The sequence below is a fragment of the Drosophila willistoni genome, chromosome 3R (genome assembly GCF_018902025.1).
Source record: "Drosophila willistoni isolate 14030-0811.24 chromosome 3R, UCI_dwil_1.1, whole genome shotgun sequence".
Taxonomy (NCBI): domain Eukaryota; kingdom Metazoa; phylum Arthropoda; class Insecta; order Diptera; family Drosophilidae; genus Drosophila; species Drosophila willistoni.
In genome coordinates, this window is record NC_061086.1 from 28,774,962 (window position 1) to 28,791,818 (window position 16,857).

General features: G+C 36.2%; 2 protein-coding genes across 3 annotated transcripts; both read right to left on the bottom strand.

Moving 5' to 3' along the window:
* Positions 1 to 6,781: 6,781 nt before the first annotated feature.
* Positions 6,782 to 7,847, bottom strand: LOC6647234 (odorant receptor 82a). Its single transcript, XM_002069483.2, has 4 exons — positions 7,814 to 7,847; positions 7,567 to 7,756; positions 7,164 to 7,509; positions 6,782 to 6,940 (listed from the first exon to the last, which is right to left on the bottom strand). Exons 1-4 carry the CDS (start codon positions 7,845 to 7,847, stop codon positions 6,782 to 6,784), a joined length of 729 nt encoding a protein of 242 aa, XP_002069519.2.
* A 1,181-nt stretch (positions 7,848 to 9,028) lies between these two features.
* On the bottom strand, positions 9,029 to 15,969 carry LOC6647233. 2 transcript variants are annotated; one of them, XM_002069482.2, is made up of 6 exons: positions 15,687 to 15,969; positions 10,521 to 10,919; positions 10,379 to 10,464; positions 10,040 to 10,123; positions 9,427 to 9,677; positions 9,029 to 9,364 (listed from the first exon to the last, which is right to left on the bottom strand). In XM_002069482.2, exons 2-6 carry the CDS (start codon positions 10,912 to 10,914, stop codon positions 9,232 to 9,234), a joined length of 948 nt encoding a protein of 315 aa, XP_002069518.1. In that variant the 5' UTR covers positions 10,915 to 10,919; positions 15,687 to 15,969; the 3' UTR covers positions 9,029 to 9,231. The 2 variants fall into 2 exon arrangements, with proteins under 2 accessions (XP_002069518.1, XP_015032855.1); XM_015177369.2 differs by lacking the exon at positions 10,040 to 10,123.
* Positions 15,970 to 16,857: the final 888 nt, after the last annotated feature.

A 16,857-nucleotide genomic window follows, 5' to 3' on the forward strand; every position in this document is an offset into this window, starting at 1 on the left:
GTACAAAAGAAACGCCCATAAAAAACCCTGTCTAGTACCTATAGATAATAAAAAAAAGAAAAATCCTCAACGCAGCTGACATTTTGTTGGACCTTGTCTTTGTGTGTCCTGGCTGAGTTTTTATGCCTTCGATAATAAATATGTTCGGGTCATAAAATGGAGAAATTTCTTGTTCTTTTTGTTGTTTTCTTCTGTTCTGTTGGCCCGGCTTATTAGCCTTTTTAATTGCCCTATGGCGAATAATTTTTTATTGACATTTAAACGTTTTCCTGAGCGAAATTAAAACAATTGCTTGGCCTTAACTTTACAAATAAACACAATGCCACAAAATTGGAAACAAAATAAAAACAAAAACAACAACAACAGCGCCGATTTTATTGTTCCATTTTTGTTGCTCTTCATTTGGCCATGGACTAATTAAAAAATGTTGCTCAACAAATTCGGTTTAATTAAAGCCGCAAGGTACTGACTGAACTTTATGGGGGAATAAAACAAGGAATCGCGCAGAAAAAAAATCAGAAGCAAACGAATTTAGTGGGTACCTAGACAAGTAAGTACTTACTTTAAAATTGATTAACTTTACTATCAGTCTAAGGCTAGTTGCTAATTAGCCAAGGGAAAGTCGGTAAAGAACTTTAATCCCACTTTAAAGAAATCACAGCAAAAGGCTATGGCATAAAAGTTTTCTATAATTTATCATGGTTGCCCTATGATGAGATGCTCATTTGCAGGGTGAATGAACTTATCTGGGAAAGGGAAAAACTTTTTTGGCTACGGAAGGAAAAAAGAACCAAACTTGAAACCTTGTGACAACCTCTTACAAGAGGAAGGCATCGGGCAAATCTGTTTGAGTTGAACTTTAATCATCATTTCTCTTCTTGCCCGGCACTTTGACACACAGTTTGTATACACTATCTTTGTGGTTTTTCACTCAATTCTATGGAGCGTAGGTTGTAATCACTTTGACCAAAATAAACTTTCTTGCCCTTATCTTTTTGATGGCTAAGAGAAAAGAATGTGTTGGCTCAACAAAAAATAATGCTGAAAACTTGCTATTTGCCCTTAAACTTGCTTTCTCTGCTCACACAGCTCTCTAAGTATCTGCTGGCGACTAAAAGAGCATCCTCATTATCATCACCATCATCATCATCATCATCGGCATCATCAAGGGCATCATCATAATTTTCTGCTATGCCGCTTATCGAACGCCAAAAAGTTAAGAATAATGCACAGTTCAACATTTACTCATAGTTTCCACAGAGAACAAACAAAGCAAAACCGAGAAAAAGAAAACAAAAAAACTAAAGAAAGACGTAAGATGGGTATAAGGAAGTTTGACTAAAAGGGAAATGAGCATAAGAATGGGTGAAGATACACCCACAAAATAACAAACATAACTTTGGTTAAGAATTTTTGTGGGGTTCCTTTAAATATTTTACAGCTTCCGTTTTTTTCTTTCTTGACTACTCTTATAGTTTCTTGGGCATGTTTAAATATTTGTTAAAGAAGATTTTCTACTAATATTATTTTCTTGTTATTTATAAATTAATTACCAATTAGAAATTTTTTATCTATTATTTCAAAGACTTGGTAAGTTATTCTAGCATTGGGATAGAGTATCCATTCTTCCATTTTTCATTGCTGGCAACACGCATTCTTTTGTGGTGATTCTTTGTTTGCCTTTTCTCCTCAAAGAGAATGACGAGATGAGTATGGGGTATGTAAATGAAATGAGTATTTATTTCAGAATACATTGAGAGAGATGGAGAGAGAGTGAGAGAGACAAAGGGGAAAGAGACTGAGAGAACAGGCTTTTCATTAAAAGTGGCATAATTTCCACTTGCTTATTTGCTGCACACACAAATTGCATTTTCGCCAAATGGCAAAATGTGCAAATATTTATAACTACGATGCAAATTCATCAGTGCTAATAGCATCAGGAACAATGCACGGCCAGCAGACAGTAGCCTGTGATGGGGCGTGCGGTGAGAACAAGGACGTTATGGACGAGGAGTAGTTGGCTAGCCATCAAATGGTTGCTCCTTCCACCCTCTGTCACCTATCAGTAATCCCTACCGCAGATAGCGCTGATAGCCCCATTTGAGTCTGGTCGCTCTGGTTACGCCGGCAAAGCCCATCGATTGCGGTAGCTGACGGTTGTCTCCCTGTTGCTCTTGCCCCGTGTCCGTGTCCTGTGCGCAGTTTTCAATCCTTAGTCCTCGTTTCTCCGGCCAATGCAAATGTTTGTTGATAATGATTTGCATTTACGCGCATTTCTGCCTACGCAGCGGCAAGGAACTCGTCAGCCGTCAGCTCACGCTAATGCGAAATGATTGGAATTCTTTTTCGTTCGCAATCTGCATGTAATTTATCATCCTCAAATTCGTAATGTTTTAGATGCATTCATGATAAGCCAGCAGCGATAACAAAACAAATGACAGAACCAGCTGGTATTAGGATATTCAAACTCGAAATGGAAATCCATTGAGAATTCGAAATGGGAAATAGAAGTACATATACAGCGTAAGGTAATCAAATCAGAGAGTGGCAAATATTTTCTCTTTATACCATCTTGCAATTCTCTTGGTTTTAAAACACAGCATTAGACTTTAACCTGTCAAAACTAAAGGTAAAAAGAAACAAAAACACACAAAAATCTTTTATCCCCAAAAAGTATGCAATATAAATAAGCTTTTTGAGGTTGAAATTATCTGATGTAAAGAATTTAAAGTTCCAATTTAAATGGGATAACAGCAAATTGTAAACTACCACATAAAATGTATAGATACTTCAAACCTGTTACAGGATTCAGACCATTAGAATTGTTGAACTTTGATTTAGTTTTATTTTTGTAATATTTTGTTCTGTTATTTTGTGTATTTCTCGATTGAAAGTTATTTGCCTTGTGTGTCAAGTCAATTAGATAAAGATATATACTGTTGTTCACATTCAACAGCAACCGATGTAGCAGGCGAGAGGCGAGTTGTTGTCGGGGAGGACATGCCAAACTGATTTATTTACTTTTGCCATTTAAGGAGTTGAGTTTGTTGCTGTTGTAGTTGGCTTTCTGTTGTATTTGCTTGCTTATTTACTGTTTGTCGAAATGCGAAACCGCAAACACAACTAAGACCCAACAGTTCCTCACTGCTCTTGGACACCCCTCAACAAAAAAGTTGCCCACTTTCGGCCAACACCCGCAAATAGCCCTTACATATACATGTATATGTACCTACACACAAAGGAGGCAAATAACCCAGATCCTTGCCTGCATGCGGAAAAGTTAAACCAAAAAATACTTTTACTCAACTTAAATGTCTTCCAAGAAGGCGTCAAGGAGAAGCTGTAGGACGAGTGAATAGAACAAGTAGCACTGGGATCCAGTCGTGGCCAGTAAAAAGGAGCAACTGACAAGCACAAAAATATGTAAAAAGAAGCTAGAGGAAAATCACGAAAATGAGAGCCTGCTTCTGCAAGCATCTTTTATTCTGCCTGTGTCTCCTTTTGACCCTGTGATTTTTTATTTTTAAAAAGAAGAAAACATCAAAGGCATAAAACGCACAACTGCCCAGTAGTGTCTATCTCGAAGTAAACACAATTAAATGGGCATGTGGGAGTGGTTTCGGGGTCACCAGAAACAAAAAAAACTTGTACATGATGAACAGAAACTCAATGCAGGATCAGGATGTCATTTTCTGCACTTACTTTTTGCCTTTTACCTCCTCTGTTTCCCATGTATTTTCTAGTCATTATTCTCATTTTCCTCTCTCCTCATTTTTTACATTTTGCTGCGAAATATTTAAAAAGGCTTTCAACCGTCAATAAAGAGGAATGAGAGAAGGGGATAAATTATGAAATTTTTTAGTTGGACTCTTAAGTTATTGTCTTTCTTTGTTTACTTTGGTCCTGTTTCTTGGCCTGTTATCACGTAATTTAGCACATTGGATTCCTGATATTTAGATTTAGTTGTTTTTTTTAATAAACAAGTTTCTTAATTATAAATAGTGGTTTTAAATAATTTTAGTTATCTTTACATTATCTTAGCTCTCAAGGTAAAGTCTTTGAGAATTTATAAAATTTTCTTTCAACACAGATAGTTGGAGATAGTTGAACTTAAGATAAACATTTTTTATCATTAAATAAATGGAATAGCTTAAACTCAAAAGAAATGACTGCCTTTTGGTTGTCTTTCTTGATGGCGTTCCACTTTTACCATTTCACTTATCCTTCCACTTTTATCTTTTTGTATATTTATGCTTTCCTCCTGCTACCAAGAAAAGGACACTTTCAACTGGCTTCATCTTGTTTGGCTTTTTCCGCCAGTTGACGGCTTGCTGAGCTGGACTTTCCCCCGCCCTCGCCCCCGCCCACGCCGCCGACCATCATCTCTCTGTTGCCCCATCTACTAGCCCATTCCCAGTTGCTGCTGTCGTCAGCCAAGTCAGTCATCAAGACTGAGCATAGTGAAAAATATTTACTGCCTTTTCTGTTTTTGTTGATGTTTTTTCCTCGCCAGTTTTTACTTGTTTCGTTTTGCTTTTCTGATTCTTTTTTTTCTTTTTTTTTTTGACAAATTTTACGTGTTGTTTCTTATTTTGTTGTGCTTCTCTTTTGGTTATTGTTGTTGGCTCTGACTGAGTTGTGATTTCCACTGCAATAAAATAGACTGACTATGTACCTTAAAGGCTTTATGGGCTCTCAGAGAACCGCTGGAATTCGTCATTTAATGGCCGACATTTACGTGTTATTTTTATACACTTCTCGTTTTGGGCGCTGGTCTTGGAGTAAGGTTGAGTTCCTCTTAGCCCGGCTTGGAATATTACCATAAAATATTAAATTATTTATGCATATCCTTTGAGATCAAGTCAGTTGTTTCTCTGGCCCAAATGGAGTCAATTTTCAAAAGTCTTGCATATTTATGATATAAGAAATGAAAGTGCCAATTCTATATTTAGTCTGCCATTCAACATTTACTTTAGATAAATCAATTTCTCATTTGAATATTCAATGTATTTTAATTTGTTTAAAGTTTTGATTTACAGGGAATGTTGTATGCTTAATAATTGTGCATTTGTTATGCTGCTTTTCATTTATTTACAAGTATTTGTTTTGAGGGGTTTTGCAATCACTGTAGATTAAGTTATTAGTTTTGTTTTACTATAATAATTTTGTTTAATTGCTCGTTCATTTCATGCCGCAATTTGGTCACATAGAAACCGAGAAGACGCAACTTTGACTCAATTTCATCTGTTAAGAATAATAAAGCTGCTTAAGGCTTTCAAATTTAATTGCAATCAGCCAACAGCTCAAAAACTTAACTCGTTGTACAAACAGTTCAGGCCAAGAAGGATGAAAGGAAGTAAATTATAATCTCTGTGAAAAACAATTTAAGCAACACTGCCAAAAAATGTCATGACCAATTTCGCTCTGAGCACTCCAAGATGAACACAAATGGAGGAGAGAAGACGATGGGAAATGGCTGCTCTTGGGTGGAAATTAGAATTGTTGGGTGAAAATTCGATTGTTTCATTCTCTGGCAGAGTGGATGGAAGGGAGGGCAGATCCAGTCAGCAATAACAAATTGCAGAAACTGAGACATCCTGCAATTGCAATTGCAGTTGCTGTCCAAAAAACTTTGCACCAGTTCCCTAATTAGCACACTAAAAGATATTCAACACTCAACGTAATTAAATGGAATTTTAAACGATGCGCCAGTTGGTCCAAAGCGCCTTTAATTACTTGCATTCTACTAGCCAGAGATAGTGGCAACAGCAACGGCAACGGCAACAAACAGCACCAAGGAACCTCATTCTGACGAGGACAACTACATAGAGAGGAGGCAGAAGTTTCTTTTTTTTTCGGGCAAGACGATAGCAAAACTTGGCCGCACAAATTAATCATAACTTTTGGGAAGAAGAAACTGCTGCTGCTCGGCTGCTGGGCTGCTGCTGATGCAGTTGCAGACTTTGTCTTGGTGTTGCTAGTCCCATTAAAAGTGGGTTAGGTTCTTGTTTTATATAGCTACACCTACACTTGCAGATTTACTACATACTTATATAATGCTACACACATACACAAATGTTTGTACGCCGCTCTCGTTTGCTTATTCCAATAAATTTTCAGCAGCTTGTTTGTTTGGCGTCTCTGACATTAATCAAAAATGGCAATGAAAGTTTCTTTTTTAAGTGGCTGCAGCTGCGCAATGACATCCAAATACGTGAAGATGCTGCCTTTGGCAATTCAAACAAAGAATGCACAAAGAACAAAATTAATATTAGTAGGATGAGAGATGAAACTTTGTCTTTTCACCTCGCAAAAATTTCAACTTTGTTCAATGCAAACCAAAAGAAACTCCGAGGCAAAAACTAAACAAAAACTCTTTAGATGCCAAAAACTTTGTGTAAGTTTTCAGAGTCTAGGATAAATTTATCCATTTTTGAATGAGTTATGGAATCAGTTAGTTGTCTTTAATTATTGTGTAATACAATTTAATTCAATTTGTATTTCGAGTAGTCGGCCACTCGATTCAGTGATTCAGTGAGATTTTTATAGAAAAATTGTTTTATTATTTTTAGATTTTACTAAACATTGCAGAACAATCTACTAAACTATAATCCAAGTGCTGACGTCGCTAAGTTTCTATATAATTGTTGGAACCAACTTGTTAAAATGTGTGGAATTTACTCAACTGTTTTAATTGCTGTTATAATTGACATGGCAGCACGACAGATCTGAAAATATATAAACAATAAACTAAGCCATTTCTTTAATTATACCGCTTTTTTTATACCGCTAAAAAGTTGGCCAAAGAAGCCTCATAGAATCCTGCCTTAATGACGACTTTTTTCTGGGAACGTAACATGATAAAAGCCAACGAACGTCTCTGATGGGGAGTAGCCAAATGCCAATCGCTCAATTGAAGCGCCACACCGATTTCAAAGCTCTAAGACAGAGCAAATGCTAAATTGCAGTAAGTCGTAATGTTAATCATTCAACTAACCTCGTTTTTAATTATTTCTCCTCCATAACAATAGATAAACAATTGCAGCATAATGGATCCAAAGAATGAAAAGTAAACCAAAAGAGCCATAGCAGAGGTTATGTTCTTATAAAAGTAAGAAACTCATCAACAGTTGGAAACTCAGTCAATGAAAGCTCTAACTTACCGTAAACATTTGATAGATTATAACGCCCACCTGCAAGGAAGTGATCAAAAACTGTCCAAACACAATGGGCATATAGATCAAACGTAGTTGTTTAGAAAGGCTCAAGAGTTCTACATGATAATCCACTAAGGATATGATAGTCGCTTGTGGATCGACTTTGGTGTCATTGTAAACCGCTTTGCGTATATCATGCTGAAGAGCCTGAAAATGGCCACGTAAATTAATGGCAAAGGAGATAAATAAACCATCGATGGCTGACGCATAGACCACGACAATAGTGGTAAAGACAGCCGTGTAGACAAATCCAATCTCATAGCCAGGACTATTCTCGGTGTTAAAGGGAAATCTGTAAATTGAAAATAACGCTTGCAATTGTCCTCTTCTCACATTGGTTTGGGCTTACTTCATTGGCATGGGTAACTCTCGTATATAGGTAACACTTCTTAACTTATTGGTAATAATCTTTAGAATAGGTCCCAACATAAAGTAAAGACCCGTGCAACTGCAGGAGATCAAATAGGAGCGACTCAGGCGACTGGCCAATGTATTTGCCCGTGTGACGTAATTGTAGTCCTTTGACTTTCTATCCTTAGCTATAAAAGTGTTTGAATTTAACTAATTTTTGTGCTTGATTATAGTTTTGTACTTACATTTCTTATACAAATTCCTTAAACTGCTCATCATTTTCCAAAAGTCCTTTTTATAGCTCATAAATGTTAAGATTTTCGTTAGGGTCAAGGAATTATTAAACAAGATGCTCAAAGTCGCTGTGACAAGTTCCATATTATCTCGGTTTGTGTAGATATTCGCAATCAAAGGGTATTCGGTGGAAATTAGTATGAGAAGTGGCCACATATATTTAAAATTGAATAGGCTCTCCGTTTTCAGATTCCGGCGGTGACCCATCACCCGCAGACAATTCTCTTGCAGCAAGAATAGACGACTCATGGCAATGACACACAGCTTAACTCCTTCTTCAAATGACAAAGGTTGAACTTTTAATGGATCCTTATATAGTAAGGCTGACCATTTAAGTGTCAGTTAGATTAGTTAATTGCACATTTGAAATTCCATTTCAAATACGTCTTCCAACTAATAACCATGTTGACATAATAATTGAGACTAGTTGACTTAATTGTTTCACTTCCCCCACTCACCAGGAGTTTAAAAATTCATAGGCGGAAACCTGCATAACCGCCCAATATTGAATCTTTCTAAAATTGTCGTATTTAACTAGTATAAAGGATATATAAGGTAAGAACTGTTAAAAAGGAGTGCCCATTTTAAAGGATTTCTAACGTTTTAATTGATATGCTCAAAATAACATTGAACAATAAGTGACCTATTATTTCTATCAAAAATTTCCATTTAAAATCAATTCATTGGGGTTCTTCTAAATTCATTCATGCCTTTGATGATTATCCAATTAGGTAGAGGCTTGTATTGGAATAGGTCTTCAATTGGGAATCACAAAGTTCGATCACAAAGTTATTCGCAATTTGTTTAGTTTTTCCAAAGTTCTTATGAGCAAAAATTAACTAAACAAAATTAGGCATACATTTTCTCTGAAAAAATGTAATTGCATTTTCAAATGAACGTTAAAATTCAAAGCCAAAGTCCGTTAAGAAAAGCTGTTTCAAAAATATGGGCTAAATACTGGCTTAAAAGCTTTCAAACAACACACTGACAAAAGGTTCTTCTGAAATTGTTGGCATCGCAGCCTCAACAAAAGCTCCACAGCCAAGTGAATTCTTGCCAAAAGGTTATTGAATTGGCTTAAAGCTCTTTCATAGCCAAGTGTTGTAGCAATTGGCTATGTGTCTATATAACAGAAAAAGTTTACACTTTGAATTATGATTTTTTGATTTGATTGAATTGATTTAATTAATTCTGTTGTTGGTCACAACTTGGGTTTTGTCTCACAATCGGTTTTAATAAATAAATACAGAATTTTAAATAAATAAAATATATAAATAGCTAAGATCTAAGTTTAATTTAAAAGAAAGTCCAGTCATAAGCACTAAGAAGCAGCAGGCTTCAGAAGAAGTCCTAACAGCCAAAAGACGACTTAGACCTCATTGCACTCCAGGTAAAGTTGGTGACAATCGAAACCGGAACGCCCTCTACGTCCGGCATCGTACAACTGCTCGAAGCTAGTGTTGCTATCGCTGCTGCGTCCCAAAACATAGCTACTGGCATATCTGTAAGAAGACGACAATTGAGTTAGGATTTCACTTCATAGCCTTTCTGCTGCTGTACTTACGATCCTAGTTGGCAGAAGATGCTGCTGCCTCCGATTTCACGCACACAATCCGTGTTGGCATCGCACATATAACGCTGCAGGCACTTGTCGTCCGAGTTGCGATAGGTTCTCACATAACCCTTGAGCAGGGCAATGCCGGCGACGGCTGCGTCACTGACTGAATCACGTTTACCCATGGAGCGAGCGGTGAGGGAACGATGCGAGAATGAGGTCTTCAAGGCGTCCAAGAGATTCATCACGATCTGTATAAACTGTGGAATGGGCAACGGAAGTGATGGAAGAGTTCAGAGTTGATAGGCGTGTGTGTGTGTGTGTGTGAGAGAGAGGGCAGGATGAAGCATTAGTCAATTAGTTTTGCATTTTGTTGTGCCAATATGTAACAAAAAAAAGAGTCAAAGTATGTGTGTGTATGTATGTGAAAAAGGTGTAAAAGTGTAAAATTGTGTGTGTACTAAAGAAGTCTACATACAATGTACACTAAGCAACAAACAAATTCTTTTCAAAACTACAAAAATCATATTTATGGTCATACATCAACTTTGTTGCTTAGTGTCTGCATGCTTAAACAAAATTTTCTATTGGATGTAAAAAGCGTATAAAGAATTTAGTTTACCTCGCCAGCTTGCTTGGCCATTGAGTTGACTTGATCTGGATCTCGGGTGCCCAACACGGACGACAGGACAGCCGCCAAGATGCCCTGTGCATTATTTTGTTTTTTTTTTTCGTTTTTTTGTTTTTGTTTTTATTTTAAGAGAAGTTGGTAGCAGTAGGAGAAGGGGTGGAAGACGGGTGTAAGCGCAAACAAGTAAAGAGAAAAGAAGAAAAACCAAACACCAAAAATGAGTATAAAAAATTTCCAAACAAAAATGCAGAAATAAATAAAAAATGGCACAAAAGCATTTAAAATTAACACCAAACGCTATGCAAAAACAAAACAAAACAACAAATTTACCTGCATGGGGGAACCGCCATTGTCGACCTTATCAATGCCATCACTGGGAGCTCCGCCGCCCAACAAAGTGTTGATAATGCGAAGACCTAAAGTAAAGTATAAATTAAATCAAGTAATCTTCTTTGAATTTTGCTTGGCTTACCCATTGAGATGACATTGGCCCAGGGACTGCCACCTAAGCCGATGGAACCATCCACATCATCGGATTTGGTGGGCGCCGTATTGGTGGCTCCATTGAAGAACATGGTCATCACAGTGGACAGCATGTTGGACCAGGTGAAACCTCCGGGACCACCGCCCACTGTGTCCTGTATCTGATTACCTTCGATGTCATCCTCAATATCATCCAGAGCCACCTTCTTGGATGCATTTGGCTTGACGGCAAATTTTCTGCTCTCCGCTTCTGGCCTATAAACTGGCGACTGGGTCAACTGCTGTTGACGCTCTTGCTGGGGATAGGCATAGGTGAGCAGCAAACAATTGCTGACCACTATGGATAGTAAAATGTAGGCGTGGATCTTACGTTGATTCAGCATGTTGACTGCAAAGCAAAACAAATATATCGGTGTTTTAGTTTTCGCATTTGAAATTCAGACAAAGTCACCTAAAAATTATACTTTCACATTGCCCAATTCAGTTTCCTGAACCCAGGCACGATTTCAATTATACAAAACGAGAGCCACGTGGTGTTACATGAACCACAAAGACCTCAATTCAATTTAAACTCATTTCAATAGATTACAAAATTGGCTTTAATAAAAAAAAAACAATCTTACACATTAAGCAAATTAAGGGCATTAGAAATATTCCACAAATGATGACAAAGTTATTAGTTCAAAGGCAAAGCAAATCAAATTATCATATTCCATACAATGGTTACTTTTAGTAAGCTTTTCCCAATTTCTAAATTTAGATTTTTAATTGTTTTTCACTTTAAAAACAAGTTCTTTTCGTTTTGTTTTGTTTTAGTTTTGTTTCTCATAGAATTTTCATTTCACACGCCAAAAAAGAAATATATTTTCGTAATATTAAAGAGAATAGAGAAAGAAAGTTGAATTGTAATTGTAATTTAAATGCATTAAAAAGAAAATGCTTCTCATTTTGGACACTTCCGAAACAAAGAAACTAGTCAAACTGCTGCTGCCCCACAATTAAAAGAAAGATGCGGTCAAACTGAACTCGTTTTGCCATAACATGTGAAAATTGCCCAAGCCAGCAAACACACACATCAAACACACACTCGCACACCCAAGTTGAACAACTTTTAGAAAGCCAAGTGGCAAGTGCAGACAATTAGAGGAAAAATAAAGGCACAGAGACACAGACACCGAGAGTGAGGGAATTATGGAAGCTATAAAGTTTTCTTCCTCATAAAGTTGAAGTCGAATCGAATGAATGCAATTCGAATGGAAATTAGCTACTCAAAAATGAGAGAAAAAAAAATTCTAGAACGAACTGAACTTCATCAATAGCCAATGCCATGGGGAATGGAATGGAGTGAAGACTTGAAGAGAACCAGTTCAACTTGTCCGATTGTCTAGCGGTTAATTCTCCACTTTACACACACACACACACACACACACTTTGATGTCTTATGAAGTCATGCAATACGGTTACCGTTACAATTAATATAACGATACGAGCAGGAGAATGTCCAAGTTCTATAAGAATTCCATGGGAGTTGCGGCATTGATTACCATTTAATTGTTTGACAACATTTCGATGAGAACAGGTTCCAAGAATGGGTCAACCAATACCCATTAATCAATGCCTTTCCATCATAATCATTTAGACAATTGAGTTTTATTGTTGTGTGACACAATTTGACACAGTTTTAATACAAATTATTAGTGGCATGTAAATTTAGAAAGCTGTTAGAAAAACGGGAATTGTCTTCTATTTTTTTTCTTTTTTTTGGCGTGAACGATTCATTTTCATGTGATAACTAATCGAATTTTCTCATTGTTTTCTTAAACGATTGAATAAGATGGTTTCAATTTCTATTTTTAATTACAAAAATTTCACACGCCAACTTTTACTTTTACTAAACGAAAATTGCCAGCAATTAAAAACTATAAAATCCATAATTATTTATTTAGTTTTAACAATTGCACACTTAAAATCACATCGACAAAGTGAAAAGAAAGCAACCAAATGGAAACCGCCAACTGCGGTTGGAGGCAAAAAAAAAAAAACAACCAAAAGAAAATAAAATAACACACAATTACAAAAGTCAGTTCTTTATAAAAATGGCAAAATTATTTCTTTACACATTTGCAATAAATACTTTTGCTTCACTAATGACTTGCCCACAATTTTAACAGGAGCGGTTTGAAAACGATGCAGAAAAAATAATTAATTAACATTGGCTTTGCTAGTAACAAGAAATGTTGTTAAATGTTGTAAAAGCTATTCTTGGTTGCCAATTTTAGTTGTGTGTTGTTCTTAAAGTTCAGAACCTAGTCTTAGTTTCGGGTAGTTAATGGCAAAATATGGAGAACCTTTATAAATCTGTAACCGTCCCTGCATAAACATTTCATTTTCATTTCAATTTTATGTGGTCTCGTGCCTAGATACACTTCACTGGGTTTTTGGTCAAAGTCAAAAAGGCAGATCCAAGAGCGAAGAGCTAAGAGCTGAGAAAGCGAAACAAGAAAAATATATTCGTGATTTGTGGTAGAAATGAGCAAAAGGCACAGCCCAGAGAGCAGAGCAATGAATCATTCTCTGTCTCTGTCTCTCTCTCTGCTCTCTGTGTAGTGGTCTGGGTTTGTTGGTCATTGACTGGTTTCCGGCTAAAAAAGAGAGAAACTTTAAGTAAAATGAAAACAAAATAACATTTCACTTTCTTTTCTGCCCAGAATTCACTCACATACACACACATACACACATATGGATGTGCAAGTTTATTGACCAAGAAGTGAATGTAATTAAAAGAAATGCCAATTCATTGGAAGTTCTTTTTTTTTAAGTGTAACCTTAATTCAACAAAGCATTTGAACTCTGTAACGAGTTTGTGTCTTAAGTCTTTTGTTTTGCCATTGGTCAAGCACCTCATGAGCTGCATTTTAATTTCACAATTTTGGAAAAATGTCAAATTATTTGATTACCATAAATGATGCAACGCCCATCCATTTGAATTTCCCAAAAAAAAAAACCGTTTAAACTTGCCGCAAAAATAGTCACAACTTTTACTGACCTTAAAATGCAACAGCAAACCGCATGAAAGCAGAACGAATTACAGCCACGAAATGATATTATTATGATTGTTGTTATTATTATTATAAGACGGCAAGTGCAGCCGACTGCAGGTGGCTCACGGTATGATAGACAAATTGCAGCACCTGACACAGCACCGAAAAAAAAAAACTCAACTTCATTCACAGATGATGGACAAATTGAGGCAATTTCAAATGTCAGCTCTGAGACGCAAATTCTCAGGTGAAAGTAAGACAAATTATTAAATTGAAAATGTTTCAGCCTCTGGACTATTTAAATTTAATATCTTTTTGTGTTACACAATTTCTGAATCATTTTAAGTTTAACGAAATTGTTTCGGTTTTTCAACGAATAACAGAAAAAAAAAACAAAACAAATGCATCGAACACGATTCGAACAAAAACTTTCACCTCCACCAAACAACAACAACAACTTGACAACAGAGAGACAACAACATAGAAGCCGCAAAATGCCAAGCCAAAAACCACACAAAATATCCAACTGTGTCCGTCCATGAATGAAAGTTAAGCCAACAACAACAGCAACAACAACAACTTGCTTCATGCCAAAGTACCAAGTCATGAAATTTGAGATTCCAACAAATTAAAAAAAAATAAAATCAGAAATGGGTTAGAAAGAAATTAATACAAATACTAAAAGGGAAAAACGTGACCTTCTAATGGGCCAATTAAACAAAAATGCAATGAAATGACGAAAAAGAAAGAAAATTCTTTCGTTATATAGCCATGCAAAGGCCAAAAGGCGTTAATTGGCTGGCCAAAGACAAGACCCACACGAAATCAAGGCCACAGACCAGCCAGCCAGTGTACACACACACACGCACACATGTGCACTCTGAGGGTGAGGGGACGAAAACAAAACGAAATTCTTTGGCAAACTGGCACCCTATTTGGGTCAGTGGGCGGCCATCATCGCCGTTGCTGTGGCTGTTGACTGAAAAGAACTTGGTTCAATGCACATTTCCATATGCGAGTAGGCCTTGTCAATGGACAAGTGTGCGTCTACCTTGCCTCTCTGTGGCTCTTCATCTCCTTCAGCCTCTTCTCCTCTAGCCAATCTCTTTCTTTCTTTTTTTTTGACATGTTTCACGCTTTATATGCCGCTTTGGCTTGCTATACTCTCGCCCTCTCTCTCTCTCTCTCTCTCTCACTCACTCCTCACGTAGTGTGCCTTTCGGTCTTTGGGTTTTTGTTTGCTTTGCTTTTTCATGCAAAGTTGTTAACTCGTTTAACTGAAATTCTTTTTTTTCTCTTCGTGTGTTTTTTTTTCGTGAATTTATGCTTCAAGTTCTGTTATTTCTTGACTGGCCTGACCCAAATTTTTACCATTGAGTAGCCCCAATTTGTTAGGCAAACAAACACACCATGCGCCACTATGATCAAAAAGTGTTTGATTAATTTTGAATAAATAACTTTCTATTTATCAATTCTAAATGTGATAATTGCAAAAGCAATTTATTTCAATAAGACAGAAACTTTAGCTAAAGCATCCAATTGCCAATGCGATCAAGAAGTGGGATATATAAGTTCAGCTAGTTCTTATGCCAAAAATTCTCCACATTAGTTTGTTTTTATCATAAGCTTTACCTAGTAAGTATCGAATAACAACTAATAAGTATCAAAAAGTTTGGCTTATTCCTTTCATTTTAATTTTTTTGTCTTGAAATTTCGAGATAAAAAACGAAAACTAACATAAGATTTACATATTTTACTTTCAATTTCCATTTTAGAAGTTATACTAAATTAACTATGCATATTAATTCAATATATTGACAACGTAAAATAAATTTAAGCTTAAGGAATGAATGAATAATTAAATCTATATTATTTTCACTAAATTTTATAAATTTCAATCAAGCTGCGATTGCTGATCAATTAACATGTGGAAAAAAAAAAAACAAATTAATAGTTATTAAATTTCTCAAAATGCTGAAATGTATCATAAAGTAAATTAAACTACGTTTAGTTTATGGGGAACTAGTTAGTCGGTATTAGGGTATAAAAAAATAACTTTCCATGGAATAAAAGTCTTAGCCTAATCAAGAGTGATACCAACATACTGATCTTACCTTTTTTAGTAGTTCGCTTCTTCACCGGTTCGTTTGATTGCTTTTAACTTTTTAATGTTTTAATTAAAAACACCCAAAATATCACTCAAGTTCACTTTTTTTGCGTTCAAAATTTCGCACAAAAAATTCCACAAATGCACTAACCAAATTTCTAATTTCTTTTGGTTGTTTCTTATATATTTTTTGTGTTCAAAAAACTTTCGTTGCACGGATTTCACTTCACGCGGACAAGTGACTAAATTTGGTTGTCGTCTTCTTCGCTTCGCTATCAAAAGTCGTCTGAAACGGCGATCGCCTTGAACTTGGCTTTATATAGACTGACCCATTTTCAGGTAGTTCGCGATGGAACTGGAAACGTTGAAGACGTTGAAGAAATGCAGCCGAACCAAAGAGATCTCCACTGACTTCACTTCGAACATGTTTGATGGTGAAGTGAAGGTGTGTGCGCAGGTGTGACTCTTGTTGGTGTTGGATTTACTGTAAAGGCTGGCTTTATTGCCCATTGTTGTCTGGAGGCGTTACAAGTTAAATGGCTTAGGGTTTTTCTACCTGTTGGCCAAGGTTTCCTTTTCATTTGCATGTCATTGGCCACAACCATCGATCATGATGATCGTTATTGTGGGTGACAGCATCTGGACATCATGTAGATATTTTGTTTCTTTGCACTCAACACTCAAGTAGAGGTAATTACTTTGTCTCAAGGGTAAACCCCTCTGTCTAGGACAACGCTTTTGTCTTCCCAACTTTGTCATACTTGTAAAAATATTGTGTATTTCCCTTTTCATGATTCAATGAGTTTTAGCAAATTATCTCCTTTTAAAATTTTACTTTAGCATACTTTAATTTATTAAATAATTTAACTTAATTATTCAACTTCACTTTGTTGACGGCAACATTAGCTGCAGAATCGTAGGAACTATGTAGCCAAAGGACCAGGGATAAACTTTCTTTGCAATACATTGTACAAGTGCAATGACATGACTGCATATAACTGGTGGGTCAGCTAGAAGTTCATTGCCTCAAAGTAAACCAACCTTATAAGCTGTGACTAATTACCAAAGTAAGATGAAAGACAGAAGGGACTTCTCCTTGCCTTGTATGCACTGAAAGACATTTATGATTAAGGATTAAGCAACTGCATCTTTATTTTTTAAGTTAATACCAAATAATG

What these genes read in the sequence shown, in the direction of transcription:
- LOC6647234 (XM_002069483.2), bottom strand. Translation starts at nt 7,847, where the DNA reads ATGATGAGCAGTTTAAGGAATTTGTATAAGAAAT. An exon ending in AAGGAATTTGTATAAGAAAT is followed by an intron (nt 7,757 to 7,813) that starts GTAAGTACAAAA and finishes ACACTTTTATAG; the next exon opens with CTAAGGATAGAAAGTCAAAG. An exon ending in TAATCTATCAAATGTTTACG is followed by an intron (nt 6,941 to 7,163) that starts GTAAGTTAGAGC and finishes GCTCTGTCTTAG; the next exon opens with AGCTTTGAAATCGGTGTGGC.
- LOC6647233 (XM_002069482.2), bottom strand. Translation starts at nt 10,914, where the DNA reads ATGCTGAATCAACGTAAGATCCACGCCTACATTTTACTATCCATAGTG. An exon ending in GGCCAATGTCATCTCAATGG is followed by an intron (nt 10,465 to 10,520) that starts GTAAGCCAAGCA and finishes ACTTTACTTTAG; the next exon opens with GTCTTCGCATTATCAACACT. An exon ending in TGGCCAAGCAAGCTGGCGAG is followed by an intron (nt 9,678 to 10,039) that starts GTAAACTAAATT and finishes CCCATTCCACAG; the next exon opens with TTTATACAGATCGTGATGAA.